Source organism: Ictalurus punctatus, chromosome 3 (assembly GCF_001660625.3).
Source record: "Ictalurus punctatus breed USDA103 chromosome 3, Coco_2.0, whole genome shotgun sequence".
Classification (NCBI taxonomy): domain Eukaryota; kingdom Metazoa; phylum Chordata; class Actinopteri; order Siluriformes; family Ictaluridae; genus Ictalurus; species Ictalurus punctatus.
In genome coordinates this window covers 3,154,003-3,177,004 of record NC_030418.2, presented here as the reverse complement: position 1 = coordinate 3,177,004, position 23,002 = coordinate 3,154,003, and the positions used below count along the sequence as shown (strand labels likewise).

At 39.9% G+C, this 23,002-nt stretch overlaps 2 protein-coding genes across 4 annotated transcripts; both read right to left on the bottom strand.

The window, feature by feature from the left end:
• Positions 1-120: 120 nt before the first annotated feature.
• On the bottom strand, positions 121-7,362 carry khdrbs1a (KH domain containing, RNA binding, signal transduction associated 1a). Of its 3 annotated transcripts, none has more exons than XR_001812214.3 (11): positions 7,076-7,362; positions 5,589-5,710; positions 5,319-5,435; positions 4,659-4,805; positions 4,278-4,417; positions 3,900-4,137; positions 3,612-3,685; positions 3,431-3,489; positions 2,715-2,887; positions 628-675; positions 121-526 (listed from the first exon to the last, which is right to left on the bottom strand). XR_001812214.3 is itself a non-coding variant. In XM_017464625.3 (9 exons), the coding sequence occupies exons 1-9, from the start codon at positions 7,233-7,235 to the stop codon at positions 2,781-2,783; spliced, it is 1,164 nt and encodes a 387-aa protein (XP_017320114.1). In that variant the 5' UTR covers positions 7,236-7,362; the 3' UTR covers positions 1,914-2,780. The 3 variants fall into 3 exon arrangements, 1 of the variants encoding a protein (XP_017320114.1); XR_001812215.3 differs by having other exon boundaries at positions 2,738-2,887; XM_017464625.3 differs by lacking the exons at positions 121-526; positions 628-675 and having other exon boundaries at positions 1,914-2,887.
• Positions 7,363-10,914: 3,552 nt separating this feature from the next.
• Positions 10,915-21,715, bottom strand: chp1 (calcineurin-like EF-hand protein 1). Its single transcript, NM_001200914.1, is given in 7 exon segments — positions 10,915-11,514; positions 12,863-12,985; positions 13,901-13,962; positions 14,457-14,581; positions 15,469-15,549; positions 19,137-19,209; positions 21,365-21,715. Coding segments are annotated over 7 exon segments (585 nt in total). The 5' UTR covers positions 21,432-21,715; the 3' UTR covers positions 10,915-11,460.
• Positions 21,716-23,002: the final 1,287 nt, after the last annotated feature.

Below are 23,002 nucleotides of genomic sequence, written 5' to 3'. Positions count from 1 at the left end.
GATGTTGGGAATTCAGCAGATTACAAGCATGAAGATGACTCGCGATACGATAGAAAACTGCATCGCCGTCTGTAAGAAACATTTGTTGATTGCCTGACATACAAACCAGACATGACAACATTTTCCACTATAGAAAATATATTTAATTTGCCAACAGTACAAAACACCTTTATAAAAAAGAACACAACTCACGTATTTATAAAATACAGCTGCATACAAAAGAAGCCAGAAGGCTACACTAAAAATGAAGCATATAAAACTGCACACCTGTTTAAAAGAAACTGTAACGTTCCACCTTTTAAAAAAATAATTAAAAAAAAAAAAAGCTTTCAATAACTTTCATTCTTACAGAAAATCCTTCAGAATAAACATATTTGGTCCATAATTTCCAGGTGGTCTGGATAGCACGTGTGCTGGGTGTTAAAGTGAACAGTTCAGCGGGTACGCCGGTCTAGTCTCCTAAGCCAAACAAAAGGCTTTTTGTTGAAGGTGTGGTTTGTGGGTTCCTGGAGCATAAATTAGGGTCCTGAAGGAATGAACAGAAAAAAAGAAAAAAGTGAAACTTTCTTCAGGGAAAGCAGGGAATAGAAAGAAAAGAGGGGGGAAAAAAAAGGGGGGAAAACCTACTTTTAAGTGGTTTCACTTTCATCCAGTCAGCAGATCCAAGACCAGCATCTGTGAGACGGCGGAGAACAGAGAGGGAAAATAATTAATAAACTTTCTACTTAACGCTGAACTCAGATCTACGACTTTAAACCAAGCAATGCAACTCGTGCTTATTTAAATGACTTATTTGATCTATTTTTAGAGTGAAATATGCTAATTAGTATTTTTATTATACATAAATTTACATCATTTAGTGGTAACTTTTTTTTTTTTTTTTTACTTTTAAATGAAATCTATTTAAAAAAAAAAAAAGGAAAGGAAAAAAGGTTTTAGAGCAAGAGTTGCATGTATTAACTTTGATCTAGATTTTGAATGTGTTCCTTATATTTTTTTAAAAGCAAAAATTAAATGAAAAAATCTCAAACAGTGGTGTTGAATAAAAAGACATTTAGGTCAGATGTTACCTTTTTTTGTAGCGCTTCCTAAGCCACCTTTTTTGTAGCGCCTCCTTCCCGATTTTTGTTCTTTATTTTTTCAGCCCAACGAAAGTCGAGTAAGCCTGCAAGTTTGCAATCTTCTTCACACTACACAACATTTATCCGAGTATCACGTTGGCCACAAGATGATGGGGAGGGGGGGGGACTTTTTTTTTTTTTTCCTCTCTCTTCCTTAAATAACACCGTATACATTTTGTTGTCCAAGCCCAAATGAGCCAAAGTCTACATTTTGTTTTGGTGACTTGTTCGTCAGTGTAATTTTTGATCATACGTTACCTTCTTTAAGACAAAAAGGTATTTATTTTACTTGGCAGGACTCACCTCACGATCCTTTTCGATAAAAGAAAAAGATGGAGTGAGCGGTACGTTTTACTAAACATCAGCACTTCCCAGGGAACGCTGGTGCAGCTTCCAAGGAAGTCCCCCGTTTTGCTGTATTGTGTATAAATCATTGAGTTGAAAAATTAAAGTAACACACTTCACTTCAGTACACAAAATATTGGGGAGAGGGGGGGGGGGTGGTCTTTCGTATGTTAGTTCTTTTTTTTTTTATGGTTTTAAGTTCACTGTGATACAAACAGGACAGTCTATGAAGAAGAATAAAATAATTTAACAGCAACTTAATTTAAAAAAAAAATTAATTGAATCTAATTAGCAACGGTTTATACACAATATTTTTTGACATCCACTGAACAAACGGAGTACATGTTGTATTATATCTGCATGCAAGTTTTTCGTGACATAAAAGAAAACTAGTTAGTGAATGGCATTTATGTACTGACAGCTAGAAGAAAAGCAAAAATACCAGGATTTGTTAGCTGGAAAACAAGACTGCGCTTTATTGACTGACATACTACAGAAAGACAGGTTTAGTTCCCTATTTAGGCAACGAACACAAGGATTTAATTTTTTGTGAAATGCAAAACTATAGACAGCAAAAATAAAAAAATAATAATAAAAAAAGATTAACCATAGGTAACTTATATACAATTTTAAATTGGCCACATGTTTCCATTACATAAAAAAAAAGGAGAAAGTTCATAACCAACGGAATTTGATTTATTATTTTTTCTTTTTTGAACAAATATACTGCGCCGGAAATCGAACATATTGTTTCTCCAGAGAAAATTCAGGATTCTGTTAAACTCGTCCAAACAGCTCACATTTCTATTCCTGTCAGTTTAACGTTGGTGTTTAGTGTTGGGTTTGAACAGCGCCTTTTAAACACTTCTTTCTTTTTCAATTTGAAGCCTTTCTGCGAGATTGTTTCTTTTCTTTTTAAGGATCGTAATACTCAGTCTTTTTTTTTTTTTTTTTTTTATGCGCAAAAGTCAACTATTTGTAGTCAGAATTCAGGCTTCTACGTTTTACCCACAATAACTACATATTCCAAAGAAGAAAAAAAAAGAAAAATATATCAGCAAGCATACTGCACAAGCCAACAATGCAAAGAGGAAGCGCTAAAATGAAAGTCCTAAGTGAGCATATATATATTCCTTAATCTAACTACAAAAGGTTGTTGTTTTTTTACCAGAACATTAAAAAGGAGGTGAACATAAAGAATAAAACAAAATAATAATAAAAAAAAAGGACAAAATATCTAAAAATTACTTTGAGCTGTTAAAAGGAGTTACAATTGGAGGCAGTTGCCCAGGCAACCAGAGCGAGCGACACGTCTCAGAATCTTCCGTACGGGTGTTCGCGATAGTTTCCTTTATTCTGCCGGGCAGCAGGAGCTTTGCCTCCGCCGCTACCCCATGCAGCACCTTCCCAATCGTCCTCAGCTACAGGGGAAGAAGAACAAAAAGAAAGAAAAAAAAAAGTGGGAGGGTGAATTTCTTGGGGTCCCAAACACTGAGATCTATCAATTGTTGAGATTTCTTAAAAATAAAGGATAATGCAAAAAGGTTCACACAAATGGGGGGGGGGGGGGGGGGGGGGGGGGGGGGGGGGGGGGGGGATTCATCTAGACGTTTATGGGAAGTTTATATCTGAGGGGAAATCTTATTTCTCCAGTCATCAGCACTAACAATCTGACTGAAAGCTGTCTCTTTAGATCTGCATTTTTCACCTACACCTCATTTACAGCCGTGTTAAGAATTTGAAATTGAATGTTTGGTCCACAAAATAACAAAAGCAACATAAAATGTGCTGACGAACTGTAGTGCAACACTTCACTGCGTGATGTTTACAGGAAAATAAACAACTTAAAAGCCTTCCCACACTGTCGCTTTTTTTTCTAGAACACCCGATCATGTCCTTCCTGACATGGGTGGATGGATGGATGGATGTTAATAAGCAGTATAACGTGTATACAGTTGTCTTACCGTATGACTCGTAGTTTTCCTGAGCCTCACCATGACCGTAGTCATAGTACTCGGTTTCTCTGTATGGAGGAAAAAAAAACAAAAAACAATTGCTATTACGGCGACAAACAAAAACAAGATTCGTTTCATCGTTCCTGCTAAACACCCATAAAGTACATAAAATAAGGTGCTGGGTACCTACCCCTGTGGTGCTGACTGGTTGTAATAGTTTTCATAACCTTCATATGGAGTTTCAGCGTAGGTCTCGTCATACGACTAAAGGGAAAACGAGGTACTGTTTAACGAGGGATAGTTTAAACATAGCATGAACACTGGGTACCGTGCCTACTAACCAACAGGGTGGAAAATAAATAAAACAGACCGTTTATACATAAGTTAGTTATATTTGAACGCTGAGCATTGATTTTTAAAACCAAGGGTAGCAGAAAACGTGCATGTTTGTTGCGGGTCATGAAACCGTATTACTCACGTATTCCTCGTACGACTCTTGGCCTTGATGCTGCTGATGAGATAGCGAGGGTGCAGTTGCCATCCTCTGAGAGGCAGTGGGGGGTCGGGACCGTCCCGCAGCACCTCCTCGGTTAGAGGAGGAAGAAGGATGTCCGCCCCGGCCTACGGGTGCTCCCCTACCTGCTCCACCTCTTCCTGGGCCTCCTCTGGGGGCACCGCCACGAGGGGCGCCACCACGTGGGAGCATGCCACGACCCCTGTTGGGAAAAATAATCAGAGTTAGCTTACCGTTCTGATCGCAGGGCATGATTTCGTTATCGAAGATGTTAGGAAAAATAATACATACTTTCATATCGTCCTTAAGAATTAAATTTGATCTATTAGAGAGAACTTGTACCTGGCTCCGGGCATGGGAAGTGGTGGGCCGCCACGGCCCCGGCCAGGTCCTCCGCGGCCACGAGTGGGGGCGTCCTGAGCACCGTTCAGATACCCGACGTCCATGAAGGGATCCTGGTGCATCTCGTCCATGTTGTCCACCTGAAACGGAGCGGAAAGGGCGCTTACAGCAAGTACAACCGTGTAGTAGTCTGGCATCAACCTGATCCCTTCTAACCGATCAAGCAAGGAGACGAATCGTTCAAGGCGATCACGGAGTTTGTTACAATGCATACTGATTTAGTAGATTAGAAACCGAAAACTCAATCTTAACCAGTTCAGCTTAACCGATGAATCTAAAAACCAGCTCCTTCGGAACAAACCGTTATAAAATACAACTTACAGGCACGAGGAACTTCTTGACCTCGTCCATAGCGTGAGCCATACGCAGGTAGCATTCAGGGATCGGCGCAAACACTTCGATGTACACGTGCAGCTCCATGGACAGGTGAGCGTATTTGGGCTCCCCTCCTTTCCTCAGCTCTTCTTCCTAAAAAATAAATAAATATTGAAATAAATGAAAAGCACGACTAACAGACTATTAAACTACTGGCTTCGTATTATTAAAAAACATAAGACTACATAAGAATCTATAATCAACATGGCGCATCTAAACACTGACACCTAGTGGCTGAAATGAAACATTAAGGCAATAATCTGAAGACCGAGTCTGCCATCTGCAGTCCCCGTGATGTTCAGGGCTGATACCCGAGGAAGGAAACCGGATCGTGCACTTGTCTGTCGGCTCACACCAGCCTTACGCGTGTAACTTCTCCACACAAACAGTTTTCCAAGAGCAGCTTAGCATCCTCAGGACGAAATGCCATTTTACCCAGGTATTGGTGTTTGGCCAAGAACACACGGGTAGTAGCATGGCAGGGCTTTACTGACTTGCGCACCTGGTTATCAAGAACTCCTACTGAACACAATACGTCCAGTTCACCCAGCAGGACTAGAAAGATTTAAAAAAAAAAAAAAACAAACACATTAGGAGATTTATTACCTTGTTCTTGTCCCTCATGGAGCCCTTGCCCAGGACTGAAATCTTGGCTCCGGTCTCCTCCTGCAGTCTTTTGATGGTGCTTCCCTGGGGTCCGAGAATCTTCCCAACAAAGTTGAACTGCAGGACAAAATGAGAAGAAGTGCCTTATAAACCAAGAAGAAAGCCAGCCAAAGGTTAAGGCTCTGCTCCAGAGAAACAATACCTAGAACGCCAGAAAGCCTAGTTCTTCTATATACTCTCTCTGTATATAATCTATTGCTATGCACTCACCCGGGGGTACTGTTTGACAGGAATAAGCACTCGTTCTTTCACCCGCACATTTTTGGCGGTGAACAGGTCCAGGTACGTCTCGCCGTCTTTCTTTGGCTCGCCTTTCTGGATCCGTTCGATCTCTGTAAAACACCACAGTGCAAAAGCATCATGCACGCTGCTCTACGACTCGGTCATAAGGCCCAGCTCACTCTGCGTTGTTTTTGGCTTTTAAAAGTGTATTCGTAAAGCTGTCCAAAAACACCCCATCGATGCGTCAGCAGGTTTTTAATGAAAGAAGAGCGTCCAAGTACACATTACAGTCAACAAATCCCACAAACATGGCTGTGCTGTGGCTGAAAACTTGTAACTCACCAAAAGTATCCAGGATCCCTGCATCGATTTAAGAGGATTTTCAAAAACGTACATTTAATTTTTCACACTAAGGAATATAAGCTACATGGAAGCTGTTGTGACAGGTCAGGTGCTTGTGATATTGTGGTTCATCAGTGTGCATGAATTCACTTTTAATAAAAACAAGCATGCAGTACATGTGGCTTAACATTCACCTCCGTTATATGTTGATGCTTTCCATCTTAATAATCAAAACCAACCATTTCACACACAAACATATAAGGGCTTGTTCATGCAACAATACATGCAGTATTTCCTTTCAAGTCATTTGATGCACACATGCAACTTGTTCGCATAACACAAATTAAATAAATATATAATAATAAAAATTACCTTAATGCACAAAAAGCAAATTTTGTACTCCGTCATGTTATGTGCATTTCCTTTTAAAAGTGCACCAGGTACGACTAATGCCTCCCTTCATTTCCTCAAGATTCTAATCAGGATTAGAAATATGAACTCCTTGAACTGCTCCAAGGATCTAATCTGGCCTGTAGCGTGTATATAAAAAACGACTTAACCGGAAGTCCATCCCCCTGCTACACAAACAAGCTTTCCGGGCCGGAAGTCACTTTTACAAATTGGGTTTCTCATCCGCGTTATACTTTTGTCCTCAAATCATGGCTTATACCATTATTGTGTATTCGTATATTAGATATTCTGTCTCATTTGTACAAATAAAACAATGGAAAAAAAATCGGCTATTGCACCTTTAAGGGCTGCGCGCGTGCATGAAAACGATTAAAAAAATAGATTTACCGCGGAGCTCTATTGTTTTTTGGATAAATCCACACAAGGAAGATTTATTTATACATTATAAGTAAATAATCAATTATTATTATTTATAAAACGTCTCAAGGCATTTGAGTTGCGTTATTTACCCCACAGTTCTTTGTTCAAGCTCAGCTAAGCTAAGCTAAGCTTTGTTGACTAGCCGGCCTTGCTAGCGTTAGCACGCCGCTCCCACGTTGCTAGCATTACCTAGCAACAGCGCAGCAAATTCAACAGGTTTACAACGCTGATGAACTCAATTAACGCACACAGACCTAAACATGAAGCGCAAACAAGGGTGAAATAAGCATTATATTTCCGACCTGCAGTTAGCAGTTTCATGGCGTGAGTGAACGACGCATCCAGGCTGTCCTTCTCCGCCAGCAGCTCGGGCAGATATTTACTCTCACTCTCCATGTTGGGATTGGTGCCGTTGTTGTTAGGTTTCTTTCCTTTGTTGGTGTTGTTCCGGTTGGCGTCCATGGAGCCTAAAATATGAACGACTGTCTGTAATTAAACACTATTACTTTCGACGCGGAGAAGAAGCAAAGATTCCTGCAGCTTCTCGAACGAAAGTATGGTTGCCGCCGTCGACGCGTTTTTTCCCTACCTGTATTTAAAGAAACCCCACCTATAGAACGATGATTGGTTCTTCAAAAAAACGAAGCCTATGATTGGATAAATTATGAAGCAACCGCCAATCATAGCTTGGAAGGCGGGATTTTGCCTCAACCTAACCCGGAACAGGAACTTACGTTATAAAGGGGGGCGAGCGGACAGGATTATCCATTGTTGAGAAAAATGAGGCATTAAACATGGCGGCTGTCATGTAAAACGTCTTGCTGCGTACAGAGCGTCTGATTTAATTACCTTAGAATGGAAAATTGAGACTGATTACAAAGTGTAGTGTGACTCTTTTACTAAAAAATTTAATAAAATAAAACAAAAGACTTAACAGAAAAAGAATATCCAATCTTATAATAAATATGACACGGTTTATATGTAATGAGAAGAAGGAGAAAAAAATCACACCCCGTTATCCACTTAATAATTAAGTAATAATTTAATAATTAAATAATTTATCTCCAATTTATGTATTTTATATACAGTTTGGGGGTTTCCCCCCAATAACAAAAAACTACTATTTTCCTATGTAACTGGCTTTATCTTTGACATGATATTTTAAATAAATAAATAAATAAATAAATAAAAGGAGTAACTGGAATCTCATACATTTTGACTATATACTTTCCATATTTTTATTACTGGAAAAATTAAAGTCTTTGTGGAAATGTAATACAGGAAATAATCCAAGAAACGTGGTCCGGCTGCCAAAACACCCGCATCCCTAGTGGTATCAAATTGGTAGACCATCTTCACCAGTTGGTAGAGAGGAATGTTTTAAGAAAATAACACACCACTAAGGCAATTCAAACATCTCAAATATTTACTGAAAATGAATAAGGAGAATGGAAAAATTACTACCAGCTGGCCAGGATGGTCTACTGGTTTGACCATGTCTGTCTTTGCTTTAGCAGCTGGCCAGACTAACACAATTTTCATCAGGAATGTCAAGTGCGTTAATGAATAAATCCCACAGTGCACTGAAAGGAGTTCGTATCCCAAAAGTGCACAACAGATTGAAAGGAACATTAAGCAGAGTACCATTTAAAAAAAACAAAAAACAAAACAAAGAGTGTGCTCATATTTACTTTACATGTCCAGATCAAGTCACACACCCCCCGCCGCCGCCTGGGCATTCGTTTTCTACTCTTTGGCAATTTAATATTCACAGTACAAGTTTAGAATGTTTTGCTCTCTCTGACGTACACTATATGGCCAAATGTTTATGGACACCTCACCATCACACCCATATGTGGTCCTACCCCACACTGTTGAAAGCATAGAAATGGATGTCTTTGTGTGCTGTATCTGCTTTGTGTGTAGTGCTCCTGGGCACAAAGCGAGATCCATGAAGACATAGTTTGCCAAGGCTCTTTGCACAGAGCCCTTAACGCAACCCTGTTGAACATCTTTGGGATGAACTGGAACGCCGACCACATCCCAGACCTCACCAAACCTCCCCACAGACACAATCGAAAATCTATTTCGAAAAAAGCTTTCACAGAAGAGTGGAGGATATTATAAGAGCAAAGGGGGACTAAATCTGGAACGAGATGTTCAGCAAGGACATATGAGTACAAACCTTTGGCCATATAGTGTATTATTGCACAGTATTGTGGTACAGTAGCTTTGTATACTCTGGGTGTTTTTAGTATTTACAACTCTTTTTTCACACCGGTACAGAAACGTAGATATGTTAGTGGTCAGGATAAATCCATTACACTTCAGCCATTAATGTCACAAACACATTAATAAAAAGAAACTTACTGTGCTTGAATTGGGAACTATTCTTTCCAGAAATAATAAAATACCACTTTTACAGTTCACACTGAAATCATTTCCCCTGCAGCTGTTTAAATGAGTAAAATATGTTTAAATATAATGAATCGCCACACACAATGACTTAACACAAACGACCTCCTAGAAACCCAGCTGGGTCAATAATCAGCCTGTACTGCTTATGTGACACTGCAAACTGTCCCATCGATCACAAGAGAGGTTATTTCGTGAGAGTCGCCTGCTGTGATTGCGCTTCTCAAATACAGCAACACAAAAGATGTTCCAGGTCGATTGTGCTCGGTATTGTCTTCCAAAGCAGTACAAATAATGGTCATCAGAAAAAGTTGGCACACAGCACTGATCGAGCCTGCACTTAAAGTCGGTGTTCAATTGACTGAAAATGCACATAGCTATAAATAATACTTGATTTTTTTTTAATTTAATTCTTTTAATTTAAATCTTTTGGCAAAAATATATATAAATTATTTTTTTTTAAAGCAAGCAAGGATTGTTTTTATTTTGGAAGGATAATTTTTTAATTTGAAGAGAAGGAGAAAACACAATGCAGTGTCAATTCTGTTTTGGCTTCTGAGTGCATCTACATCGCTTCAAATTCTTTTTAAAGAGTAAACATTGGTCACTAACGTGACATTTACAATGATATTATATTTTCGCCCAGCCACAGGCCACTACTGCTTGAATTATTCCATTTAAAGGGAGTAGTTGGTAATATGTTGCCGTATGGCAACAATGTGCAATGGTGGAAAGTATCATATAGTCAGAAAATAATGTATGATATGTATGTGATCACAATTCTAATTACAGCATTTTCCAAACTTTTAAGTTGCAGGTTTTTTTTTTTTTTGCCACATAGTAAGCAAAAATTACACCATGCCGTAAAGGGCTAGTCTAGACTGTAGCTAACGTCGAAAACTGAAATACACAACAAACCAATATGGCACTTAAATTTTTATTTGACCAAAAAAAAAAAAAAAAAAAAAAAAAAAAAAATTATACTTTCTTTCTTACTTTCCCTATAATATCTGTATGACAGAATATATAACTAATAAACCCCACTGAGTAGTAAAATAATGACATTAATTTCCAGTCCATCTCTTAAAAGTTACAAACCCACAATCATTATCAGCGACTATCTAGAACATTACACCGACGTATACATGAAGAGAGAACCAGCAAATCCTGCTGAACTAATATACAAGGAAGAGAATTTTCATAATCAGCAGTGACGCGATTATGGTAGCGTACGCAAAATAAATTAACATTTGATCACTTGAGGCAGTTGATGAAACAGCACAAATCAACAGTGCTGAGCTGTGTGAAGGCTTGGACAGTGCAGCCTACTGAACCTCGATTTCTCGCTAAAGTGAGAAAGCAGTTTATACGACTGTGTGAATCAAAAGGCCATCAGGCTCGGCGGTCAATGCCATCGTTTAACTAAATGACCAACATCGCACTGCTGGTTCGAGCCGACAGACAGGATTATAACCTGAGGTGGAAAATATTCATGCATTTATTTATCTCAGGTTGTAATCCTATCGGTCGGCTCGAACATATGTACCATGTGGTCTTAAAATACGAGCTAAAAGTCAAGCCGAACGCGTCGGCATGCTTTCAGGAAATGTTCAGTCAAATCCGGTGAGAAAAGACGCCACAATAAGCCTTTATCTCAATACTTCTTTTGCTGATCTCGTCTCCCAGATATACAGAAATACGGTTATGAAAACTTTTTTTTTTTTTGGGGGAAATGTGCAAATGTCTCACAAATCACATATCTTGAGCACAATATTAAAGACAAGAAGAAAAGAAAAGAAAAAAAAACAACAGTAAAGAAAAATGTCAAGCTGAAGGTTGTTTTTGGAGTGAGAGTTAAGTTGATTAAGACAGACGGATCACATATAAAAACAAAAAACAAAACAGATTCGGCTCTGAATACGATAATCGACGACAGGTGGTCAAATTACTTCATCGCTATGTTGAACGGAACAATAAGCGAGCCGGGTTCGAACCAGGAATTGTCCAGAATAAATACGATTACAGCCAGGCTGACCGGTTCAACAACTGAAGGTATGTCAAAGTTCCCTTTGATCCAAACAACAATGCGAGTGCGATTGCGAGCGATGATTTGACAGAAGAAACGAACAGAAAAAGACAAAAGCGACGATGCCCGTAAGACGAGGAACAGGAGCAGGAGGAGGCCGAAATGCGACGGACCAGCGGTGGCGGATTCCACACGGCGCGAACGGCCTCGGATTAGAGTCGGGTCCTTCGAGAAGCGAGTGGTGCTTCAGTGCAAGAAGCGAATGCTCATCTTCTGCTCAACGTCAACTTTCTCCAACACCTGAAATGAAGTAAACAGACGTCACGCACCTGCACCGATAAACGAGGAATCTCACACACACACACACACACACACAGTGCAGCACTGAGGTTTCATTTAGAATCGAACTCGGTGAGGTTTTAACGTGCGATGTAGAGTACATAAACGTCACATGAAACACGTTAGAAGAGATGGCACAATGATCCGAAATAGTCCCGAACACCAGGGTTATACTTCGATACCAGAGTAAACAGTGTGGGTCGGAACATGAAGCAACACATTCGGCTTCGTATCATCATCATCATCATCATCAGTAGGACATTGTTTCAAGCCGATTACTTTAATAAACATACACATGACCTACGCTGTTGCCGCTGCTGTTTTCTCAGAACACACATTATCATACTCCAGCCTTACGCTGTAACTCCTTAAGGAAGTGGCCTTTTATTTTAAGTGATGCTGGTGTGATGTTTCTGCTCTAGTCACACATTCATACACAGGGTTCATACAGATGCTTCAAACACTTTTTAAGGATATAGACAGGACATTTCAAGATATTAGAATTGTCTTTGCACCAAATCAGTGCAAAAGACAATCAATCTAACAGGACACACCCAGGTAAGAAGAAACCCGTCAGTCACGTGTTCCGGTATTTTTGCTCGACTACAAATCGGGTGGTGCGATACAAAACGTGCTATGTGGTATGGTGTTTAACGCGTCTACGTGCAAATACATCTCTTCTTATGTTCTTCTTTTGATGAATCTCAAACCCAAATCTCTTCAGTCTGCAGCGAAACTAAATTTGACGTGGCTTTGCCGCCCCCAGTAGTTTCGGAGGGGACTGTATTAAATGCATTTCTATGAATCTGATGAAAGGGGAAACTTTTACGTACTGTTTTTCAAAAACCTACATTTCTCTCCTTCCAGCATCTTGCATCGTGGCTAGTAACTCAAATTAGCTACTAAAAGCAAACACTACTTTTATACAGTAACGTAATCGTAAGTGAGCTGTGATGATCCTGACACATGCCTAGTACGAATTATATCAAAATTATTTACGCCAGGTTCCATGGATTCGGTTCTACTGGCTGAGCGGCAGCCATTTTGTAATTTTTCTCTTTTCAAAGTTGCTCAACACAGGTTGAACGGGGGAATGGTTAAACTATCCAGCAAAAACAAAATACAGGAATGGCAACAAGAGAAGCTCCTTTTAAAGTTATAACTACAACTATTAAGTATCGATTAAAATCAGACTAGAGTGACAGATCTACCTACCTCAGTTTATTCACAAACTGACGTTAGAAATTTCGAGACCTTTCTAAACGGTCCTACTCTTTAGCATCTAAGCGTGACTGTTGTGCTGCGTCACCTTGATGAACTCGCTGAAGGAGATGCACATGTCTCCGTTGGTATCCGCCTCCTGGATGGTCCGGTCTGCGATGCTGCCCAACTGCTCGTCGGAAATATTCACACCCACCATCATCCGCAGCACCTGAACACACACACACATACACACACACACACACACACACACACACACACACACACACATCAGAGCATGAAAGAGATACACTGAGCCTTGTAGCATTGTCAGATTCATCACACCAGTTACTGGGTGGATTCATGTAACCCATTCATGTAACCCCCAAAAAAATAACAGGTCATGTCTTCTTAATGCATTATTTCTGCGCAGAAGGAATAAACTTCAGGGTATTTTTCTGTAACCTCTCATACTTTTCAGAAACAGTCATCACGCCCCTCTAGCCTGTCCACCAATACTCGACTCGGATTGATCAGTGGGTCGATTAGTTATCTATAACTGCGGCTCTGACAGTAACTGCGGCTGTAGCTTTGAGTATTCCGACATGGTAAAGTCCTCAGGACAGGAGTTCAAACGTAAGTGATAAGAACCGACATTAAACGCAACGATAAACTGATCAAAAGCCATTGTTAAATTAATAAAAGCAAACTGCTGTGGTATAAGAGGAATAAAACATTTTTGGACGTGCTGTTACAAGAAAACGGTCAACTTCGGAGTGGTAACAGTAGCTCTGCTCTACACTGCCCTACCTCATCGTGGATTAGTTTCCTATGATTGCATTGCACCCCCCCCCCCCCCCCCCCCCCCCCCCACAAGTGTTCTCTTCCATCCTTAATACCATGAGGATATTTGATTTGAGATTTGTCTGCACCGACTCTGAACCCTGTGACACCAGTGGAAAATAAGGAGTGTCCCAGCACAATCCTTCTCTTCATACACTATTTCTCCGGTGGTTTCAGCTGACAGTGAGGTGTGTCTCAGAGGGGATTAGTTAAGAAACAGAGCTCACCAAGTTCCCTCGAAGAAAAGGAAAAAAAAGGTGAGATCTTTAAAAGACACGGAGCATTAGGGACAAAATATACTCACCTGGAGTAGCTCATCTCGAGAGATTTTATCATCTCGGTCCAGGTCATAGAGACGGAAGGCAACTAGAAGGGGGTAAAAAAGGGGAAAAAGAAGATAAATGATCAACAAATTAGAGCAGAGACTATCGGCTGCGTATTACAGTAAGAGAAACATCTGTGTAATCAACATTTTCCGTAAGATCTCAGGCTGGTGAGATTAAACAATGATTAACAGAACTGTCCAAGAATGAATAAATACTGTTGCTGATGTTATAGATGATGTTAATCCACCATCCTGTTTGTTCCATGACAAAATGAAGTTGATTTATCAGGATTCATAATATTTATTTGATAAAGTCCGCTCTGCTCGTCCCCAGCTGTTTTTAATTCAGAGTGCATAATGACCTACAGGACATTGTTAATGCCGGTACGTGAAAAATTGCACACAATTTACTCAACGCCTCGGAATAATAAAATAATAAACTCGTATGCGTATCCGTCTGGTCTCGACGTGTGGACGAGTTTTTCGGAGATTAGCTCCGAGGCTTCAAGGACCGTCACGGCGACGGCAGACTCACACTGCAGTTTGTTGGTCCTGCTGTTGAGCGGCTCGACGTTCGGGTCTTTGTTCTTCTCGTTGTCTTCGATGGGCCGGAAGTGCGCCAGCGTCCGCATGAATCCTCGGAAGTTCACCTGATCCTCTCTAAACAAAACGTCCACAGAGGCAGACATGAGCAGCTCGCAGCGATCGTAAAGGAGATCATCCGGCTGAGCTTAGAACAGTCTTTATATTTCTAAACAAGAGGTAAGCGGTGACATTCTCCGTTTCTACGATTAACACGCCTGTAATGTTTATTTTAAAAGCTTACACGCCCAGCCTTAACTTCTCAAAGAAAACCACTCATGCCTGAAGAATGAAGCAAAAACATGTGCAACATATTAGAGCCAGCACCTAGAATTACCCCGCCTACGTGCCAGTCTCTCTAGGAACAGAATGAGACAGTCTCTAAAACGCTGGCTCGAACATGACCGTGGTACGCAACTAAAACAAAAACCTACAGAGAGGGGGAAGAGAGAGAGAGAGAGAGAGAGAGAGAGAGAGAGAGAGAGAACACATGATGCATTAATAAAGAAAGTCATTTTGTCACTGGTGTCTGAGATGTGTTTCATAACAACGCTGCAATGTTCCTGCGTGCAGTCTGAAAGAGGATGGATATTACGCCATACACGCACACACACACAAAGAGTACTATAGTGGTGACACTTCAGAAATTTTTCACCGATCTTTAAGCGCTCTCCAAGGCCACAACCCAACATGCTTCACTAAACCAGTTAAAGGGTTTATAAATATTAACATTCGATATCTGGACTTCGCCTGAAGCGCGATATTGATCTGATACACGCAGCCTCTTAGTATCCAAGACAATGCTCAGCAAACATCTGTTGCGCAATACGTGGCTTCTCATAAGATGATTTTCATCCTGTGTTCGTGTGACATGTATAAACACACACACAAATCATTTATATCACTATATTTTCGTCATGAACGTTATGGTACAGTTACTCTAAGAATATTAGCCCTGTACTCACCCCTCTGGGAAGAAGGCATTAATGATCCGATCACCAAGAGGGTTGATGGCCAGCTCTGGAATTCTTTGGAAGTCTTCACGGCTGAACGGGAAAATACATAAATAAGTAAACAAGCAAGTAAATAAATAAATAAATAAATAAATAAATAAAAATGGTGCCTTATTTCAGACATTTTTTTGTGCCGGACACATAATTTACGGCATTATAATAATGACACTATCGGAAGTAAGGCTCTCCGATGAAGTCTTCACACGGGAAAATCTCCAGGACGTTCAGGAAGTTTGGCGCTTCGCTTCTCTCGCAGAGTTCATTGTGGTCTCATTAACCTCGAGCGAGAAAGAGGAGAGTAGCGAGGGAACGACTGTTCATAGCGGTTATATAACGGAAGTGATAACACGTGATGATAACTCGTTTCCCCGTGTTAAACGTAACTATAAATGGATAAATAAATAACATTTTCCAAACTGGCAAATGGTTTTGTATATGAGGAACCAAACACTGCTGATACTTGACCTTTGGAGCATAACAGTAACATTGTTGATTGTTTCCTTCGAATATTATTTTTATATATCGTAATCGTTTTTTTGTACATCAATTTATTTTATTATATATATATATATATATATATATATATATATATATATATATATATATATATATATATATATATATATATACACACACATATACATATACATATATATATATATATATATATATAAAAATATCTTAAAACGTTTAATTACACTTAAACCTAGCCGAGAGAAAGCACCTTTTCCCTGCGGTTTGTCCTGCGAGATCTTCAGATAACGTCCGAGTAAGAATGACCGTGTGCTTCCTCAAAGTATATTTTCACGCACAACCCAGTCTCATGTTGTGCCAACTAACCACCGACCAAGACGCCTTCAACTCACGAGCGAGTGACAATGTAACGTAAATATCCTGACCCAAGGACACACGAGCTTTGTATTCTGTGTACTATTGAAACAATCTCAGTGCTACACAAACAGGTCTGTCAGACTATTTTCACTGTCAATAAAGTCCTATGCATTCTAACACACTGGCCACACAGAACCATCGTGCTGTGATTAACACGTGAAAAAAAAATGAACTCGGACTGTTTCAAGTGTAAACAGAAGAAAGAAAGAGAAAAAAAACCCCTCCGGATATTGTACTATCATATCAAATTGTTCATTTCAGAGGAGCTGTTTGAGATCCTAGAGGACATGGAGTCTCTCATATATCTCTTTGTATATTTTTCTGACAACGAGCTTCAAAATAGTTTTAAAAACGTTCTTAGCGAATGCTTATATAAATGAACCGAATATAAACTTCCCACTAAACAAACGCAGACTATATGAACGAAGGGCACGAGGGAGTCGTGGCTACGCTCAAACCTCGCCAGTCACACGTTACACGTCCGGCTCATTTATCATCAACTCCGATTTCCACCCTCGAGTGGTATACGAGTCAGTCTCGGCAGAAGAAAAGTCCACCACAAATTATTGTTTACCTTTCGACTTGGGGAGAACGCTCTGTTCTTGTACTCGGCACTCTAATAGCACTGGCAGTTATTTTGCTCAGGATTTCTGCGAAAGAAGTACAAACGTGCTGCGAACCCGTAATGGCAGACGAGCCATCTCTCACACACATCCGCTGGGAAGGTGTAGCTGCCATGCTCTCATTATCTAACAATAATGTTAGAATTGAATAATAAATACACATATTTGTCAGTTAGAAAATGAATCATAAGTGAGTGAGGGAGATTCGTGATCTCAATTCTAAGGCAATTATAAATGTAAAGCTAGTAAACTATCCGACTGGTCTATGTACTTTTCTCGCTGCTGTTCTCCTACAAAGGCAAGGCATTACAAGTGTCTTTGCTCAGATTACACAAAAACGTGCCGGAGATAAAAGGATGAACCACACTACGTACAGAGGTCAGCCATCAGCGTGACTCAGCGCTCCTGAGAGAGAAGAAACGACACCCACTTCTCCTCCCCCACCCAAACCACCAAAAGACTTTTCTTGAGAAACGGCTGTAACTCAGAGACTGTCTCATAATTCATTTACAATTTAGAGTCATTCATTTCACAGCCATTTTGACACAAAAGGGCAGAATCCAACCCACCCCAAGTGCAAAGATACGGAAAGATTAACCGAGCAGGAAAGAAACGCTCCAACGATGTTCCTTCCCATATCGTTTATCTCATACAACAGCTAACCACAGTTTACAGTTTATAGACACGGTTAAAAGCGAGCCATTTTGAAGCCGAGAAAAGAGGGAAACGCAATCAGACGCATCGCACGAACAACATCGCATCGCATGCAAATACAACTATTACAACGTCCTGAATAAGAAAGAAAGAAACCACTGGTCTGCTGAGCAACAGACACCGAATGGGTCGGCTAAGGAAAACCACAACAGCTGATCACAATAGAAACGTTGTCAGGAAAAACACCAAAACAACAGTCGGTGACACGGCAGAGCTGTAATTTATCTCTCAAATGTCTAGCTTTTGAACGTTTAGCTGTGTTCTCCCATAACAGGAAAGGAAAGCTCTCTGAAGTGTTACTCAGACACCGCACATGAACTGGACGTCCTTAATCGCATCCATAACACTGGAATTGCTCGATAGGTTAAAGCCCAAAAATGTTCGAAGCAAAGCAAGAGATTTGAGACGTAGGCTTGAGAAGTATCTACGAAAATAAAATAAAATAAATACAAATGTAGGCTATATACACAACATTTACTTCAAGGTCACGTTTCTGAAAAAGAGAGCACATGTAGACAGATTACACCACACACACACACACACACACTCTCTCTCTCTCTCTCTCTCTCTCTGAGGGTGTGTCTACATTGACGTTGCGCTCAAAAGAGGTAGCGTTGATAATTATATATTTACTGACCAGACAATGGGTGCGTGTTTTGAACTAACAGTCGTGTCAAAACTGAGCACAGATTTCAATAATAATAATAATAATACAGCAATAATACGTGATACAATTTACTGTTACTGATTCCACATGTTTCACAAAGGTCGCTAAACTTGCAGCTTTTTTTTTTTTTTTTTTTTAAACTTCCTCTTAACAACCCAGTCACCCTCTGATTGCCCTCTAGACGGATCCAATCCAAGCATACGGGTGAACAGTCGAGAGTTCAGTAAACCCGACCAAAAGCCTGGCGGCCAAGTAAAAGCACCAATGTGTTCGCCTGGGCAAATCGTAACGGTCTTAACGTGCTCATTAATGTGTCAGACATACCGTTTAACTCAAAACGCATCACAGCACCCTGTCACTGATTGATCGCTTGTTACAACATGCCCCACCGGTCTTCCCACCGGGGGGCGGGGTTGTTAGGCATATTAGCAAGTGTCTATCGTTTACTGATTTATTGACACGTGAGACTGGTGCTGTTTGCCAAGAACCGTGACTAAGAACCGCCTACATTCGCACAAAACTCTCCAGAACAGCTGCCCCGTTCTTCAAGATTCTGAAGCTTGTGGCCAGAAAAGGGTACGAAAATATACAGACAAGACTGAGAAGACGATTCAAACTTTGTCATGAGTACTAGAAACACTGATATCATCAGTTCTTCCTCTCGTTTCTTGGTCTGTGATGCCCGTCAGCGTACAGTTTTTATCCGTGAGTGTGAGTGTGTGTACCTGAGAGCACCGTTCTCGCCCTTGTCCAGGCTGTGGAATCGGCTGTAGAGGCGGGTGATCTGACTGTGCGAGACTGAAACAGACAAAGATATCATCATCATCATCATCATCATCAAACTCAAAGCCATAAACCATGGCTGGATGATAATTATTATTATTATTATATTCGATTATTTTTTCGCTCCACGGTACATTTTATTGTTTTATAAGCCTATGTTGCTTCGTATGTGTGAATAAATCATTAAATCTAAGTTGTTTTTTTTAAGTTTGAAGTACCCAGTGGAAAAATAACGACACTGATTGACCGAGACCAGACATGTTGTGCCTCAGGTTGCGTTACGGTACACTCTTTACCCCGGGATTAGTCTGGTCTGTCCTGTTCTTATATGTTTCACCACTGAGACATAATGCTGCTTAATGTGGGCGGAACAGCACGGTGTTTAGGATTGTGTAAAGCTAACTGGGATTAATAAAACCCACAATGACACAGTTATGGACTGGTTACTGGGATCAGGTGCATATTGTGTGACCTATTGCTGTGAGATACATCATGCACCCCTATGGAGATAGAGAACAGGTGAGAAGCAGCAGTCGTGTGCGTGTGTGTGTGTGTATGACAGTGAGTGAGCGAGAGAGTAATGCTGAAACAAAACCACAGTGGTGTGAAGATCACAGGGTTAAAAAAGCCAACCTGGAACAAATAAGGGAAGAAGTTACCAGGATGAAGATCTGTGTAATGCTAGCTCACCTCACTGCCAAGAAGAGTGCGAGTTCAAATCGTAGATCCAGAGATTGCTCACGTTAAAATTGCTCAGGTTTACGCTTGGGATTAAAACAGCTACCAAATATACACGCTCTGGCTTTGAGACCTAATACGTAAAAGTGGTAACAACCGTCTTAAAACGCTGGTCGTAGGTCAAGACGATATAGACTAGGATTAGAGATGGTTAACAAGTCTATAAAAAAAATCATTAAAAAAAAAAAAAACGGTGGCGTGGATATCGGCGAAAACGTATCGGATCCTTAACAACTGGCAAAGATTTGAATTGTATTCTGGAAAGAAATGTATTTTTGGAACTGGAAATGTTTCCCCGAGTGATGTTTGTGTGAAATGGCTCCGTTAGAAAACAGACACATTTTCAAGTGTCTTAATAGTTTTTAAACGGAAACGATAACAATGTTTGGCCGATAAAGGGTTTCAGTACCGCTATTGGAAAAGACAGCGCGATATCTCCGGTATGCGATATGTATGACATAAGCGCGAACCTGAAGGTTTTCACGATATACGCGTGATCATCACACGACAAACCCCATACGTACTCGTACGTTCGGCAGACTAGCTGCTTTGACCTTGCCTTGTTTGTTGAGGAGCTCGTGTCACATGACCATAACACATACAAAAGCCATAACCGTCCTAGGAACTCGACGACTTCCCGAAAACCCCTGGAAGCGTTGCCTCTCAGACGAGCTCATCTATATATAGATATAGGTTTCTTTTTGTAGAAACGAGACATTTTTTTTTTGACAACATAGGGTTATAATACATTACCCGGGGTTATTTCTACTGGTCATTGTATAGAAAGGGAAATACGTCGGACACGTTCACCCACGATCCTTAAAAACGTCCTGGACGAATTCGGAAATCCCAGAAATCCTCCAGTAATCATTACGTAGTAAAAACTAATCCAGTCTGAATAGGGCTTTAGCGGTTCATTCGGTTATACCAGTGGTCCGTGAACAACAAACGAATGCCGCAGGTCCATGAAATGTTTTTAACCCATTATTATTATTATTTTAAGTTATATGGAGTATTGAGCTCTTATAGTTTTATTTCGAATGCTCAATGAAATGTAATGTTTGTTTGAACAACTACTAAGTTCAAAGAAGCTAGTCCAGCCTATAAACTGTGTATTGTAGTAATGCCATTTTTTTTGTGGAAAGTTCTGGAACATAGGCTAGAAAACCTTTGTCTAAGTAAATGCTGTACGTTCAATAAAGTCTGTGGAATTTATTACACAGTTAAACCAACAAGTTTTCAGAGTAACACTACTGCCAACACACTCATTTGTATGTAATAATAGACGTTTTATTTTTATTTAGTGTGTAAAAATGTGTTAAAAAGTCAACACTGAGTGTAGTGTAGCCTGTTAGCATTAGCTCTAGGCTTTCCCTAACTGTGTGTAGGACTCATTAAGGGTAAAGTTAGTGATCTTTAGCCGTCAACTTACATCCAGTTTCCTTTTTAATCTCCTCGATGTCCTCCTCTCGGAGTAGGGACGATGCTCTGGAACCCATGTCTCTTCTCTGTCTTGTGCTGTCCGCTAACTCAACTGTCCTGCTTAGCCGGCTAAGCTGACGGTTTCACACAGCCACTGAATAGCTCACTAACTTAAAAAAAACAACAACCCCAAAACAAGACACACACGACGTGATATATTTACCCCGTGTATCCACGCTAAAGATTTCCCAGATACTTCTATCAACACTCTCGGGCTGGTTCTTTTATGACAAACGTTCCACACACACACACCCCGGAAAGCTAATTTTGCTAACTAACCAGCACCTTAAGAGACTCTAGACACTGTGTTCCACTGTACCAAAGAGAGTCGGATTTTCTGTGACATCACCCGCCTCCTTAGATCTGATTGGCTAAGGTTGCTCTAACCCAGCTTTCCATTGGATAGTTCACAAGTCAGTCATGGCCACGTCGCGACTACGCCCCACAGAAAGGCTGACTCAAACAGTGCGCTACGTAGTGTACGCTATATAGTGCACTCGTTTAAGGAATAGCGCGCAATTTGGGAGTCGGCTGGAAGATTTAGCAACTTTGCTAGCTGATTGACAAACACAATCAGGGTTTTATATGACTTTTTGTTTCGAGGACGAGCTTACGGAAGTGTTTTTCCTTGTGTTGAAGTAGTAATAATACCACAGGCTCTTCAGAACACACACACACACACACACACACACACACACACACACACAAAGTTGCAATAGTCAATGTCAATGTTAATTTTTTGTTTTACTTATACAAATAACCTGGAACCATCTAGCACTTTTTTACTGATGTAAATCAAAGTGATTATATATATATATATATATATATATATATATATATATATATATATATATATATATATATACATATATATATATATATATATATACATACATATATATATATATATATATATATATATATATGTATATGTATATATATATATATATATATATATATATATATACATACATACATACATATATATATATATATATATATATATATATATATATATATATATATATATATATAAACCCCAATTATTTAAGCAGTGTCCTCAGCATACGTGTGTTAATTGGCTGAGAAACACTATTGGGAAAATTTGGATGATTAGATTTTATAGACATGCTAGATCCTGGGGGCGGAGTTTCCTGAGCACAGGTTAAAATAGGAGGTGGGCTCAATTAGAGACCTAGTCTTGAACAAATCTTACCTAATGCAACTTCTGAAAATAGTGTTTTTAAAGTTCAGGAATAACAATCTCCAATAAATGAACAAAACAGTATTATACATTTTACACAATAAACCCTTACAACAGCGAACGTTTGTGGAGTTTAAAATTGACATTTTGTAGTAATTTTCACAATTTAAAATATAAAGATAGTAAGTACACCCCTATATTCAAATCCATACACCTTCAAATGCATAAAATTAGAATCAGGCGTTAAAGATTGGGTGGCGGTGATCGGAACCTGCTTAGAGAGTCCAGGTGGAACCGGTCTTATTTATACCCCTCTCATATCTAGTGTCTGGTGTTCCCTTTGTTAATGAGGTGTGTGGTGTCTTCGTGCCAAGATCTAAAGAG

Bases quoted from the DNA above. Each gene is read 5' to 3' on its own strand.
- khdrbs1a (XM_017464625.3), bottom strand. From the start codon at position 7,235: ATGGACGCCAACCGGAACAACACCAACAAAGGAAAGAAACCTAACAAC. The intron at 3,686-3,899 runs GTGAGTAATACG...TTTTCCCTTTAG, and splicing joins AAGAGTCGTACGAGGAATAC to TCGTATGACGAGACCTACGC. The intron at 2,888-3,430 runs GTAAGACAACTG...CTTCCCCTGTAG, and splicing joins GGAAAACTACGAGTCATACG to CTGAGGACGATTGGGAAGGT.